This window comes from Periplaneta americana, chromosome 16 (genome assembly GCF_040183065.1).
Source record: "Periplaneta americana isolate PAMFEO1 chromosome 16, P.americana_PAMFEO1_priV1, whole genome shotgun sequence".
NCBI lineage: Eukaryota > Metazoa > Arthropoda > Insecta > Blattodea > Blattidae > Periplaneta > Periplaneta americana.
In genome coordinates, this window is record NC_091132.1 from 158,286,272 (window position 1) to 158,308,638 (window position 22,367).

A 22,367-nucleotide genomic window follows, 5' to 3' on the forward strand; every position below is an offset into this window, starting at 1 on the left:
TGAATATTGATACTTACGGGGAAATTATGTGCGCTGCAATCAGAAACAACTTATACTGAAGTAATACAAAGACCGTAATCAATCTAGAATGATAATATATTCAAGATTAAAGCCCATGTTTACTTACAATACATACTTCCAGGAAATGATTATTTCAGCGTCCCAAATGAAGTAAGATGCAGAGACGAGTTCGCGTGATCACTGAGATCTAAAGGGCAGTGACACAAGCGAATAGGAATTATAAAGAATGGACACTTCGCGTCGGTACCTTTGATGTAGCCGGACCGATTTCAATGACCTTCAAGCCAGCTACAGCGTCAGATTCTGCTTTCTCCCTAGAGTTGGCGCTGACATCACACCAGCTAGCAGTCACACAGCGGAAATATAACACATACAATTAATACATCTAGGTACATTATGTACTCAAATAAAATAAATTGGATCCATACAATAATAAATCCTTCTTTAACTGTAATGTATAGACTCTAGAGTTCCTTTATAATGAGAGTTCAGACGTTGACCCCAACAACAATTAAAATATGTAATGATTTGATAGCGCTGAAAATGGAAAAACAAAACTCATACGAGAAGTAAAACCATATACCTATATTATATCATTATATTATATACAAATATTAAACGAATTCGATACTTAATTTTATAATGTATTATATTATTTCATAATATAATTTATGACATTTGAAATATAAAATATTATTATTACAACTAGTTTGTCACTGAGAAATAAGGAAAAGCTGTTAACTTGAATTTATTTGAAGCAAAGCGTTACTGGATTATGCAATAAGGTAGGCGATGATGGATCCTGTGTCTTAATTCTATTCTCAATTATTATTTTCGCGTATGCTCGATTACACTACCTCTAGCGCTTGAAAGTGGAACTAGCCGCTGGCGCACAGAGAAACAAAACACAGGAAAATTCGCTCAGTGTCCATTCTTTATAATCCCTATTCGCTGGTGACACTATCAAGCAAACAGTGTATAGGCATACATTATGTCCACAAAGGAGAATAAGTTTAATTTATAATGCTAGTTTAATGCCATTTTATTGATAGTAATATTTACTTACTTACTTACAAATGGCTTTTAAGGAACCCGAAGGTTCATTGCCGCCCTCACATAAGCCCGCCAGCGGCCCCTATCCTGTGCAAGATTAATCCAGTCTCTATCATCATACCCCACCTCCCTCAAATCCATTTTAATATTATCCTCCCATCTACGTCTCGGCCTCCCTAAAGGTCTTTTTCCCTCCGGTCTCCCAACTAACACTCTATATGCATTTCTGGATTCGCCCATACGTGCTACATGCCCTGTCCATCTCAAACGTCTGGATTTAATGTTCCTAATTATGTCAGGTGAAGAATACAATGCGTGCAGTTCTGTGTTGTGTAACTTTCTCCATTCTCCTGTAACTTCATCCCGCTTAGCCCCAAATATTTTCCTTAGCACCTTATTCTCAAACACCCTGAACCTATGTTCCTCTCTCAGAGTGAGAGTCCAAGTTTCACAACCATACAGAAGAACCGGTAATATAACTGTTTTATAAATTCTAACTTTCAGATTTTTGGACAGCAGACTGGATGATAAGAGCTTCTCAACCGAATAATAACACGCATTTCCCATATTTATTCTGCGTTTAATTTCCTCCCGAGTGTCATTTATATTTGTTACTGTTGCTCCAAGATATCTGAATTTTTCCACCTCTTCGAAGGATAAATCTCCAATTTTTATATTTCCATTTCGTACAATATTCTGGTAATAGTAATAGTAATATTTGTACTTACAAATTTACTTGGTTTCTACAAAGGGTAGTTTGCATGCAATGTAATAAGAAATGTTGCAAACATGCCTGCATTTTGTCCGCGCACATACTTCCTGTAAGACGGAAACAATTGTCGTGATGTTCCAAATTTACGTTTTAACTTGCATTTTGCATGCATCTATTGATTTTCAATATTTCTCGTGTGAATTTGTGGATCACTTGGAGCAACAAAATTATGTTCATGGATGATAACTGAATGAATGTAAGCCTACATTCCATTCTAATTTCTGTCCACAATTCAATAGGATAGCCACCCATCAGGAACGATGCGAGTTCTGGGCAAATTGTTCCGCTTTATGAGAGCTTCCAATGTGGGATATTTATGGAGTTTGACTACTTTTGGACAAATTTTTTTCAAACTTACATTTGCGGCGTATTTAACCGTCGTAAAAACGTTGGAAATATTTTCATTTCTCGGAAATGAACTACAACAGCTACTAAGCTGAAAAAATCGTAATACGGTTATGCATCTTGGCAGTGGTGATATTCGGCCGGTTTGCACCAGTTCGGACGAACCTGTTTTTATATTAATTCTAGGTAACATTTGCAATTACCATGGACATATATCGTATATATTTAACACACGTAAACATGAGAGAACTGGTTGTTAAACTTTTTTAATGTCACCAGTGCATCTTGGACAATGTGAGCCAAGGGCAATCGGGATAAGAAAAAATACGGATAATACGGAGGATGAGAGCGCTATATGGTTTTTGATCCTGTAAAATTAGAGGAACAGAGGTCGAATCCAGTAATGTATGAAGACGCTATACTCACATTTTCTGTATATAATAAACTGTTTTTATTCATAATTCAGTATAGTGCCTAATATAATTTACTTAAAAAGAGTTTGTTATTGTTCAGTACTGTATATACGTACTACATTACCGTAATTAATAAAAGAAAAAACTAACCAGGTAACACGGAATGCCGGATAATCGATGCTCTACTGTAACATGTTTTTATGTAGGCAATATAAAAGATAATCATCAGGGAACGGATTTATATGGACTAAAAATATATGAAATATGTAAATATATATGTAGTTATTTTTACCAAAATATGGAATTAAATATGGATTTTTACCAAAATATGGAATTAAATATGGACTTAAAATTATAAAAAAATGACTATGTACGTTAAATATTGGTACATTTTAATCAAACTAAACAAAAAATATAATGGACGTACCTTATCTTCCAATGTAGTTTCAACAAAACACAATTTTTATTGTCTGTTACCATAACAATAGGTTACAAACATTTCTTTCAAGTGCTGAAAAGTGAATCTTCTTCTATTGTCTCTGAGGATAGATTTATACTGACTAAAAGAGCGTTCGACGTCACAAGAAGTAACTGGTACATAATTCAATTTCACAATGTCTGCTGGGGATAAGTCCAAGTTAATCTTCACTGTTGATTCACCACTCATCACAGCAACAACCTTTTGTAGTTCTTCATATCCAGGGTTTTTTGAAAGTACAGTGTCCACCTTAGCTCTTACTGCATCTGCAACTTTACCTCTACCACGATTCAGTTGTTCCACAGTACTATTTATAATTTCAAAACTTTCAGATAGTGAAAGGTGCCTATTTTGGAGACTTTTGAGCGTTTTTATGATGCATGAAAATGTATGCTGAATGTGAGCTAAGTCATTCTTCACACTTATGTCACAGGTAACTGTTTTCGCAGTATCAATTGAGACTGCATCTTCAGAGTCCAATGCAAGGAGAACATTGTTAATAGAGTCTATATGTTCGGCATAATATTCAACTGCTTCTAGCCATGTACCCCATCTAGTTAAAATTGGCTTTGGTGGCAATGGAATTTCAGGGTACATTTCTTTCAACACGTTAACTCTACTGGGAGCTTTGAGAAATACTTTTTTCACTGATGAAATCAACAAATCTACTTTAGGGAAATTGTCTCTGACCACTTCTGCCACACGATGAAATGCATGCGCCACACAAGTAAAATGAGTCAATTTAGGATATACAACAGATAATGCTTGTCCAGCTTTGACCATATAAGGGGCAGCATCGCTAATAAAGAATAACACATTATCGTACATAATACCCTTTGGCCACAGGATACCCATAGCTTCGTTGAACAGTTTAACTATAGTTTTGTTATTGCACTTTTCTAGAACATCACAATGTAAAAGAATTCGTTCAGAATATTGTTCACTTAACAAACCGATAACTACATTACCAACAAGTCTACCTTCTTTGTCGGGAGTCTCATCAATGGAAACCCAAATTGAACTATCTTTAATTTCATCTCTTATCTTCTGTATTGTCTCATCGTAGATGGATGGAGCATACGTCTTCCTAAGTGTTGACTCATCCGGGATTGTATGTTGAGTATATTTTTCAAGGAATTCCCTGAAGACCTTATTCTTTAGTTTGTAGAGAGGAATATCAGCAGAGATGAGAGAACGGCACAGGTCGATGTTAAACTCAGATCTTACATTCGATGTTGTTGGTTGTGTTAAAAACAATTGTCTCTGCTTGGAATTTAGTTGTTTGTTGGCCTGATGTTTACTAGTTGTAATGTGTTGTTGCACCAGGAACTTTTGTGTAGATGATACTGCACACTGACACAAATTACAAAATAATATTTTATTGTCAGTTGATAAACCATCTTCTTTAAATTCTGAAATGTAACTTGTTAGTTTTGATTTTAAATTGACTGAATGACGTACTTTTGGCATATTTACCGTCTTTATAGTATGATTTACAAAACTGAACCTATGTGTACTCTGACTGGCATTTAACTGTTGAGCTGCACAACTGAAGTCTGTTAAAAATTTTAAATTAAATTAATACAGTTTTGTAACTTACTTTCCCATTGTTGATAGGACTGCTAATTTTCAAATAACTCTGATGTTAAAGGGATTACTGAACATGTGTTTAAATCTCTATTGTTGAAATGTATTTTTAAAAGTTAATGGAATTTTGTTTTGTTTTATTGTTAAACCTAATATAATATGGACTGTTTTATATGAAATATGGAAAATATATGGAAATTAACGAAAATATGTACTAAACTCTAAAATATGGAAAAATATGGAAAATAAAAGTAGGATTTTTCAACCTTACACATTGTGAAACATAAAGATAATGCAAAATATAAATTATATTAGCTTTATAAGTAAATATGTATTTACATATAAATCCTTTCCCTGGTTATGAGAAATTTATAGATCGTACTTATTTATCCGTAATGAGCCATTACTTACTGTTCATTAAATGTTAAGAAAATTTGGTTGGTGAGCAGCATGCATTTTTGTTAAATATTTTAATGTTGAGTATTTAGTGTTTCAATTGGACTGATTTACTGAAGGTTGGTGAAACCAGCCCTTAGTCTTGTAGCACAAAGCCTCATTTCACCCTGTTTGATATTTCATATCTTCAATGGCCCTGAATGATTACAAATAAGTGATAACATGATAGATATGTAAAATCATGTTTAGTTTCATAAAAGTCTTACAAGTACACTGTATGACTACAAAAATGCTTTTCGATTCACTATAAACCAAGAATGGAAAAGACAGCACATATCGATAAGTATGCCAATAATGATATGTGAAGTCGATACTATGTATTCTGATGTTACTTGTGCATAACTTACCAATGGCGGTCTTTCATGAGTACAAGCCAGGCAACATAAACGCAGACTACCCAACTACAAAATTTATGACAAAGAATATTTAGAAATTCAAATCACGTGGTGGTCTGATCAACTACACAGAGCAAAAAACTGAAAGTGATTCTATTGAGTTTCATAATTAGTTAGACACGATGGATGAAGATATCATTTTACCGCTTCATTGCCACAATACTACGAGAAAATCAATTTATGATGGCAATAGAGTGAATCAACATTCATGTTTAGGCAAGTTTCATGTTAGCTGCGAATGCTCACCTTCAATATATCTATTTCAGCCATAGTAGCGTATATACGTTTTTTAGCCTATAGTAGCGTCCATGAAGTTTTAGGCTACAAGAGTTAGAAAAACACATCCCACATTCGTAGCATTACCAAATTTGTCGTCAGCATTTCTGAAAAGTATTTTTAAAACAGTGTTTAGAAAGAAACACGTATCAAAGATATCCTGGCGTATAGCAGTTGATGGGATATTAAGCTACACGACCGCGAGATGATTTACCAAAAAAACCTCATAAGAACGATTTCTTGCTCATAAGCTTAAGCACATGAGTACATAAATTATGTCTTCCAGCAAAGAAGATTTAGAAGGTGTCTCGCATGTGTGAGGGGGATCATGACATTTCAGAGTATTCGGCTCAATGAGTCACACAAAACGAACACGGGATTAGAAAGTTTTCCCGCCTCTTTGACGGAGTTTATGGAATTTTAGGCGTATTTGAAATCTTTCTGTATTTCTGTACTGTGTGCCGACGTTCATGTTTATTTGGGTTAGTGGAATCCGAGAAACACCACAAAAATCACACTTCAAACTCTTCTCGCGTGTATGCCGTCGTTAATGGTTTTCTTTCAGCCTCTCGACACCGACAAACACTTACCACAAACATCACACTTGAAAGGTAACTCGCCTGAACGCCGGCGTTCAGTTCGTTCCTCGAATCCGGGAAACACCACAATCACCACATTTGAAAGTTTTCTCGCCTCTGCGCCGGCGTCCATGATTCCTTAGCCTCACTGAATGCAAAAAAAAAAAAAAAAAAAAAACATAATCACCATATTTCAAATGTTTCTCGTCTGTGTGCCGGCGTTTGTTTTTACTTAAGCTCCTCCAATCCGGGTGACACAACAAACATCACATTTGATATGTCAGTCGCCCGTGTGTGTGGGCGTTTATGATTTCTTAAGCTACTGTAGTACGAAATACACTTAGCACAATAACTACACTTCAAAGGTTTCTCGCCTTTGTGACGGCGTCCATGTTTTTTTTTAGGTTACCCGACAAAGAAAACCACTTACCACAAACATCACACTCGTAAGGTTTCTCGTCTGTGTGACGGCGTTCATGTCTTTTTAAGATAATCGACATCGAGAAACACTTACCACAAACATGACACATGAAAGGTTTCTCGCCTGAATGCCGACGTTTATGCTTCCGTAGGCATCCCGAATCCATGAAACACTTACCACAATAAACACGTTTGAAACGTTTCTCGCCTGTGTTCCGGCGTTCATGGCTTTTTAGGTTCCTCAAAACCGAGAAGAAATTACCACAAACACCACACTTGAAAGCTTGCTCGCCTGTGTGTAGGCGTTTATGATTAGTTAGTCTATTTGAATACGAGAAACACTTACCACAAACATCACATTTGAAAGCTTGGTCGCCTGTGTGTAGGCGTTTATGATTAATTAGGTTAATTGAATACGAGACACTAAAAAAATCACACTTGAAGGGTTTCTCGCCACGGTGAGAATGTTTATGGTACACGGGGAAACAATTTCCACAAACATCACATTTGTAACCTTGGTCGTCTGTGTGTAGGCGTTTATGATTAATTAGGCTACTTGAATACGTGAAACATTTACCACAAAAATCACACTTGAAAGGTTTCTCACCAGTGTGACAGCGTTTATGGTTTTTTAGGCTAGTTGACACGAGGAAACACTTACCACAAACATCACATTTGAAAGGTTTGTCGCCTGTGTGTAGGCGTTTATGATTAATTAGGCTACTCGAATACGAGAAAGACTTACAGCAAAAACCACACTTGAAAGGTTTCTCGCCTGTGTGCCGGACAAGATGTCTTTTTAAATTACTCTTTACACAGAAACACTTACCACAAACATCGCATGTGAAAGGTTTCTGTTCTGTGTGCGTGCTTTCATGACGTTTTAAGTCATCTCTCTTTGAAAAACACTTACCACAAACATCGCATTTGAAAGGTTTCTTCTTTAGTTTTGTCAAATATGAGAAAGATAATTTAGGCAATTCAAATTCCAACAGTTTCTCATTTTCACGAGTCCATACAGCTTTGCCCGAGGAACCTGAGTTCTTGGGAATCTCACATACAGTCTCATTCTCTTCAAGTGCAATACCGTCCAGTACTGTTGGTACAGTCCTCTCGTTGGTGGCTGCAATCCTGTAAAGGAAAGATACTATCAGACTGTAAAATACTCGCAACATATATACATACAATTATTGCATATTCATATCGAAACAAACCCATTTCAGCAGGAGGTATATCGTCTTCAGTGATGCATCCTTGTAAATACTTAATTACTAATGTTGCAAGTATCAAAATTCTCAACAATTTGGACTTCACCTGTACAATAAATGTTATAAGGATTACATAACGTTAGTCAATTCTTGGTTGGTTTTTAGTCTTAATAAACATTTCTGTCCAAACTCACCTGCCTTTGCTTTATTTTTTCTCGACACGAGCGTGCTATTTTCTGCGATTATTTTGAAATCCGGTCTTGCAAATGTGCTGTAAGTTTTTCTATCCCTTATTCTTGTGATATACTGAGTGATTCACGAGGATATACAGTCCTTTACGAAACTTATTTCTGAAGACATTCTGAGCAAAAAATATCATATAAACATTAGTCCTATTCTCATTATTTACAGAGTTACGTTTCGTTATTGGAACGCATTGCTGTAAACGCGTGATCTTGGTCAGTGTGCAGTCAGCAGCCAGCAGCCAGCGCGAGCGCTATGGAATTCAAAGATAGCCGTATGCAGTTACGTAGAGCGACGAGTGCCATTCACAAGCTTGCGGCCAAGTGTACCCAAGTGGACGGCGAAATTTTCTAAATGTGTTGTGAACTCTCCAAGACTGTAAATTAGGACGAAAATTAAACTGCCAATAATTAAGTCGGTGGAAGTGGTGTGATTTGTAATAATTGTTGTGATGTGTGTAATAATAATGTAATTCTCTAGTTAAAATTAGGAAAAGATGTCTGTACGAAGCAACTAAAGAGTGTTCGGCACATTTACAGCTTCATAATGCTTGCCAATTAAAGAAATGATACTTCTGAATGGTTCGTTCTCTATTTCAATTAGTCCTTCGCCTACAAACAATTTTAAATTAGTGTAACCCTGAAAATATTGAGAGTTGGAACTATGTTTATATCACATTTCTTGCTCAAAATTTCTTGAGAAATAAGCTCCGTAAAAGAAGGTAAATTCTCGTGAATCACCCCGTATAAATTGTTTAACTCTGTTAAGTTAGTCACTTTAAAATGTGGCATTGCGACTTTACTGATTCCATTTCGTAGTAAGTATTATCAACAGTAATCTTACTAGAGGTTTTGATGTATGTAGAGAAAATCAAATCTCGAGTGGGATTTAATTGACTATTACAGGATTAGAAGAAAGTATATAAAGATTAGAAGTAATAACGCACTGTAATATAATATGATTTTGACTTACTAAAATTCTACTTCACTAATGTTAGCTTTTCCAAAATGTTTGAACGGAGCCGCCATTTTCAGTTGACTAACTATTGTTTTTTTTATTTTATTGGGTTATTTTACGACGCTGTATCAACATCTAGGTTATTTAGTGTCTGAATGATATGAAGGTGATAATGCCGGTGAAATGAGTCCGGGATTCAGCACCGAAAGTTACCGAGCATTTGCTAGTATTGGGTTGAGGGAAAACACCGGAAAAAACCTCAAGCAGGTAACTTGCCTCGACCGGGATTCGAACCCGGGCCAGCTGGTTTCGCGACGAGACGCGCTGACCATTACTCCACAGGTGTGGACTTGACTATCTCTGCGGGAAACGATCGCAAAGCATATTTTATGGTACCGTAAACAATCTGCAGTTTGAAATGTTGGCAAACGAAAAACAAATGCTAGGGAAGTGTAGCGATTAGGAGCCACGATTTGTTGAAACACTTTCTTTCGTACCGTTTTAATGATCAAAAGTACTATGACGTAGTAAAATTGTAATAGTCATTACAAAATTTGTTTTGGTATAATTTCTAATTTGGTATTTATTTGCGAACGTAAAACAAGTAATAATGCTTTCAAATCTCTGCAACAATGTAGTTACAATTACAAAAGAATATGGACTTCCTAAATAATTTTTTTTTTTCCTTTGCCTTAAAGATAAATATAGTTGTACTCAGCGACATAAAAGCATTCAATGACTCAATTGAAAGAAGTATTTGAGATGTCTGTAGAAAATTTAAGACTTGCATACATTACTATTGAATGCATTTTGGTCCATGAGCAGCTTCCTAAAGAAATGAGACATACATGAGATATAAATAAACAAAAACAAATATATAAAAAAACAAATATATAAATAAAAAAGTCTATGTAATTAATAATAATCGCATTTAATTTTATATGTGGTATAGAACTGCTATCAAGAGTAGGGTTCCCAGACGTGCCGTAAAACACAGGTTGGTGCCGTTTATCGCTAATACATCACATTGTCCCGAGAAAAGTCTTCTGCACAGCTTTCTGTCCCGTATTATAGAGTTCGAAACCGAGAAGAGAATGGAAAACTTACACTGTCTGTTCTATATAACAAATTTCAAACAGCGCACTTCGTCAATGCAGGTGAGTGTAGATGGGCTAAAATGAAAAAATATTATTGTGAATTATTAATTTCTCAAGACGAGTGATGGCAACACCAAACATCTAGATGAAGTCTGGGTGGATCTTCTTAAGAGTACGGAAGGAGAACTCTCAAATTTGAAGACTATAGTGGAGTTCATTATGTGTATTCCTGGAACAAATGTGTGTGTCGAAAGATTATTTTCTCGCATGAATGCTCTATGGACTGATGAGAAAAATAAATTGTCTGTAAAAACAGTAAAATCAATGCTTGTTGTAAAATCATTCTTCAGTGAGGACAGTGTTGCTTTTGATGACATGATTCTTCAAAATAAACAATTGTTAAGTGAAATTAATTCTTCAGAGAACTATTGCAAGGCCAAGGTAGATTGATTTCTAAGAATATTGTCACGTGAGTAGTGTATTTTGTAGCTATTTCTGTAATAGTGATAGATTTATTGATATTAGTTCACAAAAGTACAGAACTTAATAATTTAACAAAAAGATCTATATACAAAAGTAGTTATACTTAATAAATAAACAATTTCCTAAACTAATTAATTTATCGCATATCTCAATAATGTATTGGTTCAAACTTGCACTTAAGTCTGGTTTTAGTGCATGTTTAAACCAATCGCAAAAACCATTAAGACTTTAAACCTTATTTATCTGCTCCTTTTCACTATTTACTACCCTAAATATTTTAATACTTTTTTTAATTTTAACTCTAAAATAAACAAGTGTAAATCAATCTTTCCTGTTGCTCTATTTATCCAGTATTTATGTTTAATTTTTAGGTCTTATTTTACACAATAACTTATTATTTCAAATAGGTGAGCAGATGTCGACATACTGAAAGTCATGAGCCTGAAATAGCTGAATCGGTACATTCCATATGTAGCTTAATCTTTACTCTTGCAATATTTTCTTGTCCGCAGAATCGTTTGCGTAACTTCAATGAAGACTACCGCATACCTGTTTCAACACAAACTTGATAAGTTGCTTACATAATCAACATCAATTTAGTTTCATCATTGTATCGCATGCACTCACTTTCGATTCATTGCTATTATGATGATTAATAAACTTATTATAAATGCATTCTTATTGAATTTAAAATATAGTAGTTAGCTATTTTTGTAATTACTTAACGCAACTTATATAAAGAAGTTTAGTTTCATTTTGGAGATGCCGATAAGCTTAATGTTTTACAATGTCAGTTTTTTATTTTCCACCTTTGCTTATCTTATTGTATTTGGATTTATATTAACGTTTTCGATACTCAGTGTGTATCATCCTCAGATATGTATGTCAATATGTGTTGTGAAGACTTAGCCTCTTATTGTGTAGTGGGTTATTCACGTGCGTGTGACCTATCATGATTTCTTAATTTAGCTAAAATTACTATAAGTGTACTTGATGCAGTACAAAACTTAACGAGGCCCAATTAGACAATAACCTAATCAAACAAGTTACTCAATTACTGAAAACATCTTTAAAACAGAACTACTTTAAATTCGACACTAAAATATACACCCAATCAACAGGATTAGCCATGGGTAACCCCTCTCCGGATTTTTAGCTAACATATTTTTACTAGATCTAGAAAACAAACACATAAACAACCTAAGGAAAAAATTCAACTTTAGTATTTACGTTGACGATACATTAATACTATATGAAAACACTCAAAACATAGACAATCAAATATTAAATGAATTCAACAAATTGCACCAAAATATAAAATTCACACTAGAACAAAGTAACAATAAAAATAGTCTCAATTTTCTAGACCTCAATATAACAATAGAACCCCAAATAATAACATTCAACATACACAGAAAACAAACCTCAACCACACACTCTATAAACAAACATTCTACGCACCCCATTACACACAAAATCAGTAAATTCCGTTTTCTTATTGACAGATAGCTTACAACCCCACTAAACAAAGATAATTATAACAAAGAACTAAATTACATAAAAAAACTAGCTAGAGAAAACGGATACGAAAACCAATTAATCAATAAATTAATACAAAAAAGAAAATTAAAACTAAATAAAAAAGACTCCACTACACTCCAACCCGTAAAAATAAAAAACAAAAAACAATGGCACAGTTTGACTTTCTATGGGAAAATATCAAACAAACTCTGTAATTTTTTCAAAAAAACAAAACATCAATATAGCTCCCAGCACCAACAACAAACTAAACAATATAATCCCGAACAAAACCAACAACAACGAACCATTATTAAACAGTGGAATATATCAATTGAAATGTAAAAACTGCCCCAAAACATACATAGGTCAGACTCGACGTAACTTCAAAATTAGATACCGTGAACATACCTCCGATTTAATTTACAATAGGAACAAATCCAAATTTGCACAGCACCTCATCGAGGAAGATCATGAATTTACAAATATAAATGACACATTAAAAATATAAAAAATCACAAATAACTCCACAATAGACACCGCGGAACAATTCCACATTATAAAAGAATTTAACTCAGGAAAACCCCTTCTCAACGAACAAATAGCCAATACAAATAACCCACTTTTTAACTTATTTAAATTATTCCCGCCAAAACAAACATACACAACAACTACACAGGTCCCACCAATCCCCTCTCCACTTCCTATTCCAGATGACGTACATTAAGGAAATACTGTAATTGAGCCCGCCATTCTAGTCTCAGCCATGCACCACACAGGAACACTCCGACATCAGCTATAATTGTAAGTATTTTCCATGCATCAGTTTTACGCGAGATAAATTTCAACTTAACAATAAAACAAAATCGTCTTAATTCAATCTATTAATACAATGTAAATTGTTGCAGACACGCACGGCTGAACTAGATATACGGGACTCAACAAAAATATCTTGTATCATATACGTCTAAGTACTTACATACAGCTACAGCATCAATGATCTTCACAGTAGTCAACATGAACAACAAATTTTACAAAATTTAAAAAACAATAAGCGTACAAAAAACTCCAACAACATACAATACCATACTACAGATAATCAGTGAAAGTGCGTCAGAAAGACAGTGTTTTTTAACCAAGAACAGTAATAATAACCCAATTTTACGACATAACAGGCTAACACAGCCAATCATCAATATGATAAAAGTGCCATAGTGTTTACAGTGTTTTACAGTGTTTTTACAGTGTATATTTTACTTGTTTATACTTATGTGTCATAATATTGGTTTTAACATAATTTCCTATTTACCTATGTGTGCTTTCAAAAGAAAGAATGTTAACAGAATCATAACAAGCAACCACACACTGCATCAAGTACACTTATAGTAATTTTAGCTAAATTAAGAAATTATGATAGGTCACACGCACGTGAATAACCCACTATACAATAAGAGGCTAAGTCTTCACAACACATATTGACATATATATCTGAGGATGATACACACTGAGTATCGAAAACGTTAATATAAATCCAAATGCAATAAGATAAGCAAAGGTGGAAAATAAAAAACTGACATTGTAAGACATTATATAAAGAAGCTTAAACTTAATCCAAATATGCTCCCTAACAATTTTGTTTACTTGCCCTTAGTTAGTTAGTAAAATGTTTGAGTAGTAAACTTTACTACACATACACTTCGAAAGATTGGCATATTTCATGGAAGCACATACTAAACTTACTCAGTGACATCTGGTACGTATCCCGTATTTTTCCCAACATATCTGGGAACCCTAATCAAGAGAGCTACTGACAAACACTTGGACAAAATTGGAATAATTTCTGCATCATTTTGTCCAGTGCGCAGTCTTTAGGAAGAAGTACATCAGAATCATTTACAGAGATGTCCAGCCCTTTCCTCTGAAACAGCAACATTATCCTGTTCTCTTACGTGCTGTTCTTCAATTTCATTCCTGCGCAACACGCGTTCAAACCTTACCTCCCCTGATGTCCCTCTTCTACCTGCAGTTTTATGCCAGACGTCAAAAATCATAATTACATAATATCTAAAATACTTCAACCTTTAATTAATGTTTATGTCTTATTTATATGTTCGTCTTTCATAGAATTTTCTAACTTCATTACACATTGTTACTGCTGAATATTTTTGGACAAGACGCATCTCAGGCACTAATAACATAACTGTCTCATTTATATGATCGTGATTTTCCCTACAACCACAATTTCTTAGTTACTGCAACATTTTCTACATCCATGACTCAACACTGGGTAGTCGTACAGTTATATGCAGTCTTTTACAGAGAAATACTCGGCTATCCCATAACTAGAAAATCATAAATTGCCGTGCTGATTTCATGACAGCACAACTCCAAACTCAATATGTGTGAGAAATATTGGAGAGCACGAGAGTTAATGGCTTTGTAGCTAAAAACTCTGCATTATTTAATAACAACACCAAATTGTTTATAGTGTGAGTGAGACAATAGGGCCATGTGCTGAAACGATGGAGTGAGAACGTAACAGGCCACCAGGCTTCATACGGGATAGGAAGAAGAACGAGAAGAAACAGAAATATATAAAACAGCTAGATTAATATTACCCAATGACTTTGTAAAAGTGATGAGCTGTTCGCAGAAAAACACTTGGAATGGACTCAAAATGGTAGTACATTATTTCCATGGGAATTACAAAGATCCCAATTTTAAAGAAATTGTATTAAGATAAAGAGTTTCAAGACCTTGGGCTGCAATATGTGTGTGAGGGATCACTACTTGCATATCTATCTACAATATTTGCCTGACAATCTAGGCACTTCTAGTGAACAACTTGAAGAAAAGATTGAACAGTACTTATGAAAGTGAGATACCAAGGGAAGTGAAGTGTGAATGTGATGACTGATAATTGCTGGATGATTCAGATAGACAGTTCTTCCGAAGGCGCTTCTAGACAGTCAAGTAAATGGAAACTTCTAACATAATGAACTCTCCATGCACGCACACCACACTCACCTTTCTGCTAAACTCTCGTTGTCCTCTGCCGTTAGTTCCATCCTTGGCTGCTCATTCACTGTGTCCAAGTCACTCTGCTCTTCCTAAAAATACAGAAGAAACAGAAGAAAAAGATAGCACAATTTACATTAACAAAAGCACACCGAAATTCGTATTAGGCCTTGTAGAATTAGATAATAGAAGACAATTCTTAGGGCAAATTTTTCATGGGGTAACTCTTTTCCTTATAGATACCTATACTTTGACTTGTGCCATGTTTCATATTCTGCCGCTCACCAGTGGGTCGTTTGAGTATGCCATGGCACACTCGTGGAACATGGCTGTTATAGACTAAGTATTTAATTATTTATAATAGCAGAAATTATCTATGAGCGAATAATTCATTTTCTAGTCACGAATTTGGTGAATTTTTAAGTGCTTTATCTTACAACATTTTAACAACTTCAATGGTTATCCAGTGTCCCAGTGACGACAGCAAAATTTGTCTAGGGTTCAGCACCGAAACTTAACCAGCATTTTCTCTCAATGGATTAAGGGATAAAACCTTACAAAGCTTCAAACAGGTAACTAGTCACAACTGGTGTCTGGACACCGATTATCTACTTTCACTATCAGGCATGGTAATTGTAACTCCACACTTTTGAACAAATTGGTACAATCCCCATTTCTCAGGCAATGTCTAATACTAAGTCAATATATGACCTCAAACTTTCACATTACCAGGTATATATTGATCCAGTTCAGTTTGGTATCGATAGTACTTCTGTGCTCATTATATTCTTCCTCCACTTTCGCTCCAAAAAATTTGTCAGGCAAAATCATGAAGTATACAATCCGATACACAAAGATCCTTTCCTATGGCAATACTGATCATTACATTGTACACAAAAAATTGATTAGAAAATTGGTTGAACAATTTTGTAAACTTCATAAATATCCTGAGAATTTTAACTAAGTTGGAGTCTAGTCATAAGAACTAAAGGAAATTCAAATATATAGTTTATTTCTAGTGATTTTAAAATTGGTAAAATGAAGTTTGTAATTTTACGTTTCCCTACCTATATTAAAATTAAATGCACTATACTGACAAAATAAGAGTAAATAAAATAAACAACAGTTTGCTGCATGTTGTACCAGCATGTATATATCAACATTTTGCAAAATTTAGAGCCTATTCCACAATACACTCAAAAACAGCTATATAATTTATAACAAAAGTTAGAAAATATCTTCTCGCATGGATAAGATAATATTCTACAAAAGATACATTGCAAATATGTAAATATTTTAAAACAAAAAGGTGAAAAAATGAAAGGCAGCATTAGTTCTCTGCAAAATGACATATCTTGCAACACTAAACAGTGATAAGTGTATTTTTCTCAATCATAAAATAAAAGTCACTGCAAATAATGTTGCAAAGAGGTAGTGTCTATGACAATCAAAATAAAAGATAAACATTGGAAGTAGAACACAGTGCATTCCTTATACTCCACTCACCTCTGATTCACGTTTCAACACAGGGAAAGAAATTGGCACCGGATCTTCCTCAAATTTTATCTCTGATATGAGATCAGGGCTCTGGTTCACATATTCCTCTTTTATACCAGTCACATGCTGATCCAAGCAATTCCGTTCCTGTAGTATAAAAAGAAGTCTCAAATAAGTAATTTATTACTAGACATTAGAAGACGACTACTAACATTACAAGGTTACTCTCTATATATCTGTATGAAACAGGTTAAGAGTATGAGCAATGGGGCGAGAATTCAAATACAAATGCAAATTTTTTATGCTGAAAGATTTTTAGACATGTTATGAAGGTCTGTAATAATACAAAAAGCAAATCGTGCATATTTCGGCCATTCCTGCATATAATATACATTTGCGCCTATATTGTAGCATATTTTAAAGCCTGTGTTCGATTAAACCCAAAATTAGAATTCTTTTGCAGAAAAATAAAATAAAACAATAGGAATTTTGTTAACTGTAATGGATGGATAGAAAATACTTATCTATGAAGGGAAACTATGATAAAACATCACTGCCTGCTTTTGCTCCATTGAACTGGTGCACAAAAAGACACATTCCCAAATATCCCTACCTACCTGATTTTAACACCCCTAACCTCCTTTTATAAAGTTCTCGTCGAGAAGTTCTCGATCTATTATACACGATGGCAATGTTACTAGTCAAGAAGGCTTTGTTGATTCAGTTTCATTTTTATTAAAATGCAACATTCCACTTCAATTATCCGAATCCCAATAATCAACGTCACTTGACAGATGATTTTCAATAATTCTTAATATTAAACAATCTCTGATATGTGACTATCCATAATATCATATAGCAGAAGATATAACATAACCTAACTAATATACTGAACGCAAGTGTTAGAAAAGTTTTAATTAACGATGATAACATAAAAAATAAACATGAATAATTTCAAAAGGAATAATTATTGAATGTACAATTTTCAAATTTCAACGTGGTTGGTGGTTCAATTGATGTTATATTGGACGTGTGCGTAATAGAAGTGGAACTCGTTGATTTAGGCCTACATGGTGTATTCAACTTATTCAGGATTTCCGAATGAATAATTTTAAAAGGAATAATTATTGAATGTACAATTTTCAAATTTGAATGTGGTTGTTGGTTCAATTGATGTTATATTGGACGTGTGCGTAATAGAAGTGGAACTCGTTGATTTAGGCCTACATGGTGTATTCAACTTATTCAGGATTTCCGAATAGTGCTCTTCATTTATTTGTAAATCGGATTTCAGAAAATGCATAGGTATGATCAGTGATTTTTATTAATTCTTGTTCTTGAATGCCAATGCGAGTCATATTTGAAACTGCTGTGCATCGACTGGAGTGGTTTGTAATTATATATATATATATATATATATATATATATATATATATATATATATATATATATATATATATATATATATATATTTGACATCCAGACCAGCGCAGTTTCAAATGTTGGCAAATAAAGATACAAATGCTAGGGACGCGATAAAATTAAACAAATGCTAGGGACGCGAAAAAATTGTGCGATAAGCAGCCATGAATCGTTGAAATACGTCCTTTCGTACCGTTTTATTGGTCAAAAGTAGTATGAAGTAGTAAGAGTGTAATAGTCAAAATAATCCCACAGTCTAGTATATACAGTCACGAAGCTTCAGTTGTGACGTTGCTAAGATCAATAGACTGTGCAGGTAATATTTCGCATTGTCTGTAATGAGACGATAGTAGCGATCCTAGTGGTTAGCAACTATCTATGGATGCATATTTATTACATATTGAGAGTCGTGACTGTATACAGAATGTTTCAAAAATACGGGGCATAATTTCAGGTATGTATTTCCCACATGTAGGCCTAGACAATTAAAATAGTTCATTACAACATGTGTCCGGAAATGCTTCATTTCCGAGTTATGGCCTTCACAACATTGAAATTCACCGGAACGTTTTTCTTTCCGCAGGTCGTTGTCATTACAGAAGATGTCCAAAATGTCCACCTCCTGCTTTACTAAGGAAGGAAAGTTCGGATTTACACCACACTGCTGCAAGAACCACTGACAGAACCTAACTCGTGCAGGGTAATCTGCTGATGACAGGGCCTGTACACGTTGCAAATGATAAGGATACAATTGATACTCTTTCAACAGTCTCCAGACAGTCGTATGAGGAACATTGACTTGCAATGCTACCCTTCGTGTGCTGATAGAAGGAGTCATGTTCACAGCCTCCAGAATCTCCTCCTGTACTTCTGGAGTTGTAGATCTTGGTCGTCCCCTTCCCAAACCAGGAGAGTTAAATTTTCCATACTGGTACTCGCACAGAAGTTAATGGAGACGTACAAATGTCTTCCGATCTGGACATTGTCGCTGTGGGTACCTCTCCTAGTACAAACGACGAGCCAGCGCAGCATTGCCGTCCGCCTTACCATACATGAAGTGTAGCTCTGCCAGCTCTTGATTTAAATACATGTCGCACAGTCTAACGCCTACACAACACTGAATGTAACCTTCGCCTCGGAATGAACTGTCAGAGTGCCCTCTTAATGTCTCCTTTGACGGCAACGACCTGCGGAAAGAAAAATGTTCCGGTGAATTTCAATGTTGTGAAGGCCATAACTCGGAAATAAAGCATTTCCGGATACATGTTGTAATGAACTAGTTTGATTGTCTACATGTGGGAAATACATACCTGAAATTATGCCCCGTATTTTTTAAACACTCTGTATAATAGACTGCGAAAATACACTGTGGGAATGTGTAGCTATGGCAACCATTACCGAGTAAGTATAACGAGCAATTTCGTTCTGCCACGATCACAGACTAAAAGGTGCTGCAAGTACTGTTGTAAAAGGTAGTGTGCGTTATTATGAACACACAAGATAAACACTGGAAGAAGAACACACAGTGCATTCTTTGTGTTGCACTCACCTCTGATTCACGTTTCACCACAGGAAACGAAATTGTCTCCGGATCCTTCTCAAATTTTACCTCAGATGTGAGATCGTGGCTGTGGTCCTCATATTCCTCCTTTATACCAGTCACACCAGTCCGTTCTTGCCGTACAAAGAGACGTTTTAAATAAGCAATTTATTACAGGGTGTTAGACGACAACTTATTACTTTACAAGTTGGTCTGTATGTGTCCGTATGCCACAGTCTGATCACATCCCAAAGCATATGATTTCCATTATGATGAATGACAGGATTCATATGCAAATACATATTTTCATGCAAAAACATTTGTTATACATGTTATTAATGTCAGTGATGATGAATACGCAAAGTTAACTGTGCATAAGTTTTTTAATATTTCGGCAATTATTGCATTCAATATACTCGTCAGCATTATATTGTAGCATACATTCTTCATTATGTTAGATTAGCAATTTGCGTAGTTTCTATAAAAAAAACAAGACTCTCGATTGTTCTGTTGTCAGCATATAATAATATAGTTTGGTTGACTGCATTCGAAGGCTATAAATTTTTTTCTAAATGATGGGAAATTGTGAAAAAAACCACCACTGCCTACTTTTCTTTCATTGAACTACCGCACAAAAGAAAATAATCTCAAACATCACTACCTCCCTGACTCTAACACCCCTATTCTCCTTTTCTATTTTTGACTTATCAATAGAAACCGCAAAATGATTGAGAGTTTTACACAGACAAAAAAAAAAAATGAATTCGTATCCTTAAGCACGATATCAAATACCTACACTGAGGGAATGTGTAGCCTGGCAATCATTAAGAGTGAGATGTAAATTGCAATATCCTTTTAAGATGTGCCCTATAAAACCAGGTAAGTTCAACATTAGACTTAGCTACAACCAGTGGCGGCTCGTGATAAAATATTGCGTGTGTTCACAATTTTGTTTTCCAAAATCGAAGAGAGTTAGAAATCGTACTTTTAGCCTAATATGAAATGTCATGATTCCAATATTTCACTAGCAAAAAAACCGTATATACATTCAAAACAACATGTAATAATAATAATAATAATAATAATAATGAAACCCAGTCTTTTTATTTCCAATTTTTCCTGGTAAGCCAGTTTACCCAGTTCTTTACTATTCAAAATTACTTGAACAGAATTAATTGTTTACGTTTGTTAAAAATTAATACATACCACAGTGCCGTTATTTACAAACGCGTGTGTTCGGTAATATATTTTGATTCACAACACACTGATACACTGTAGCCTATACCAGTACTGTAATCCCATTCGCATAGATTGATTTCTATAAATACATGCCAGTAAATATTATTCTTAAATAATATACACCACATACAGATATTTAAAATTCATACCACCATCACATTCAGCCGGCACGTGTTTGAAAGCCTAACTATGCTATAGTATAGTAATTCACAAACTACACTCTCGTAGCAGCACTGTACACACACCCACATGAAGTAAACGTTCTGACAGTGAGATGCTGACATCTATAAGCTATTAAAATTCCTCCTCGAGATATAGCACGTGAACGATAGGGATCGATGCACCTGACATCAGTGGGATAGATTCACTGTTCACTTAACGCTTTGTGCTCTTGACGAGTCATAAGCGGCCAGCGAAAAACACTTTTCTCCCGCGCATGCGTGAAATTCCTGTAACCTTCTTGAAAAGAGCACGGCTTGTACGTGAACGGATGTTGCCAAGTTTACATAAGAAGTTTATGCAAGATGCGGGAAGTTTAAAATACTGTATTCTGATATTATACATCCCCACTACGTCAATACGGTATTAAATAATAAAACTAGTCGTGTATTAATGGAAACAAGGTGTTCACGTGCTCTTGTTGACGCACCGCCACTGGATACAACATGACATAAATAATAAATACACAGTTATCTAATTTCTTCTACCTCTAACATACAGTAAAAAGCACTGCAACTAAGATGGTGATAGGATGTAGTGCCTGTAGTAATCAAAATAAAATATAAACTCTGGAAGAACACCAGTGCATTCCTTGCGCTCCACTCACCTCTGATTCATGTTTCACCACACTGAATGAAATTGGCATCGGATCTTCATCAACTTTCACCTCACGCGTGAGAGCATGTCCCTGGTCCACATATTCTTCGGGGTAATAAGACATCTTTGTGTATCTAACTCGTTGGTGTAGCCCTAGGTATAGCAACTCTGTCGTTATATTTTTGCATTCAGTACCGGTATGTCCTTCATCGTAACGATAAAAGAAAGGTCAAGGCTCACTGAATTCTTTACGAACTATTTTCAAGGCGGCCGTGTTCAGATAGATGATTGAGGTTTAGAACGATTGCAATTCAGAGTTTATTCCTCATTCTAATTATTTTTAGCATTATTAATTTTCTTCTAATATTACTTATTAATAGTAACTAATCGATAACATCCAAGAATCAGTGCGATAGCAATACTTCTAAATATGAATTTAAATTGGAATACCGCATTTTTCCTTTCTCCCATCCTACACCATTTCACTGCGTTTTCTTCCCTATATATTACTATTTCTATATTTTCCTTCTAATTA

At 34.9% G+C, this 22,367-nt stretch overlaps 2 protein-coding genes across 6 annotated transcripts in view; both read right to left on the bottom strand.

The window, feature by feature from the left end:
- The window catches only part of LOC138691562 (gastrula zinc finger protein XlCGF57.1-like), a 449,766-nt gene extending 449,177 nt beyond the window's left edge, over nucleotides 1-589 (bottom strand). For 2 of the 5 annotated variants that reach the window (XM_069813642.1, XM_069813632.1), the window contains exon 1: nucleotides 128-589. In XM_069813642.1, coding sequence (XP_069669743.1) covers nucleotides 128-134 — 7 coding nt within the window. In that variant the 5' untranslated portion in view covers nucleotides 135-589. Of the gene's footprint in view, nucleotides 1-17 lie in introns of all 5 variants that reach the window. The other 3 variants (XM_069813643.1, XM_069813634.1, XM_069813633.1) reach the window with 3 other exon arrangements.
- A 4,443-nt stretch (nucleotides 590-5,032) lies between these two features.
- Nucleotides 5,033-22,076, bottom strand: LOC138691549 (zinc finger protein ZFP2-like). The gene is made up of 4 exons (XM_069813601.1): nucleotides 21,843-22,076; nucleotides 16,825-16,962; nucleotides 15,328-15,410; nucleotides 5,033-7,925 (listed from the first exon to the last, which is right to left on the bottom strand). The coding sequence occupies exons 1-4, from the start codon at nucleotides 21,954-21,956 to the stop codon at nucleotides 6,734-6,736; spliced, it is 1,527 nt and encodes a 508-aa protein (XP_069669702.1). The 5' UTR covers nucleotides 21,957-22,076; the 3' UTR covers nucleotides 5,033-6,733.
- Nucleotides 22,077-22,367: the final 291 nt, after the last annotated feature.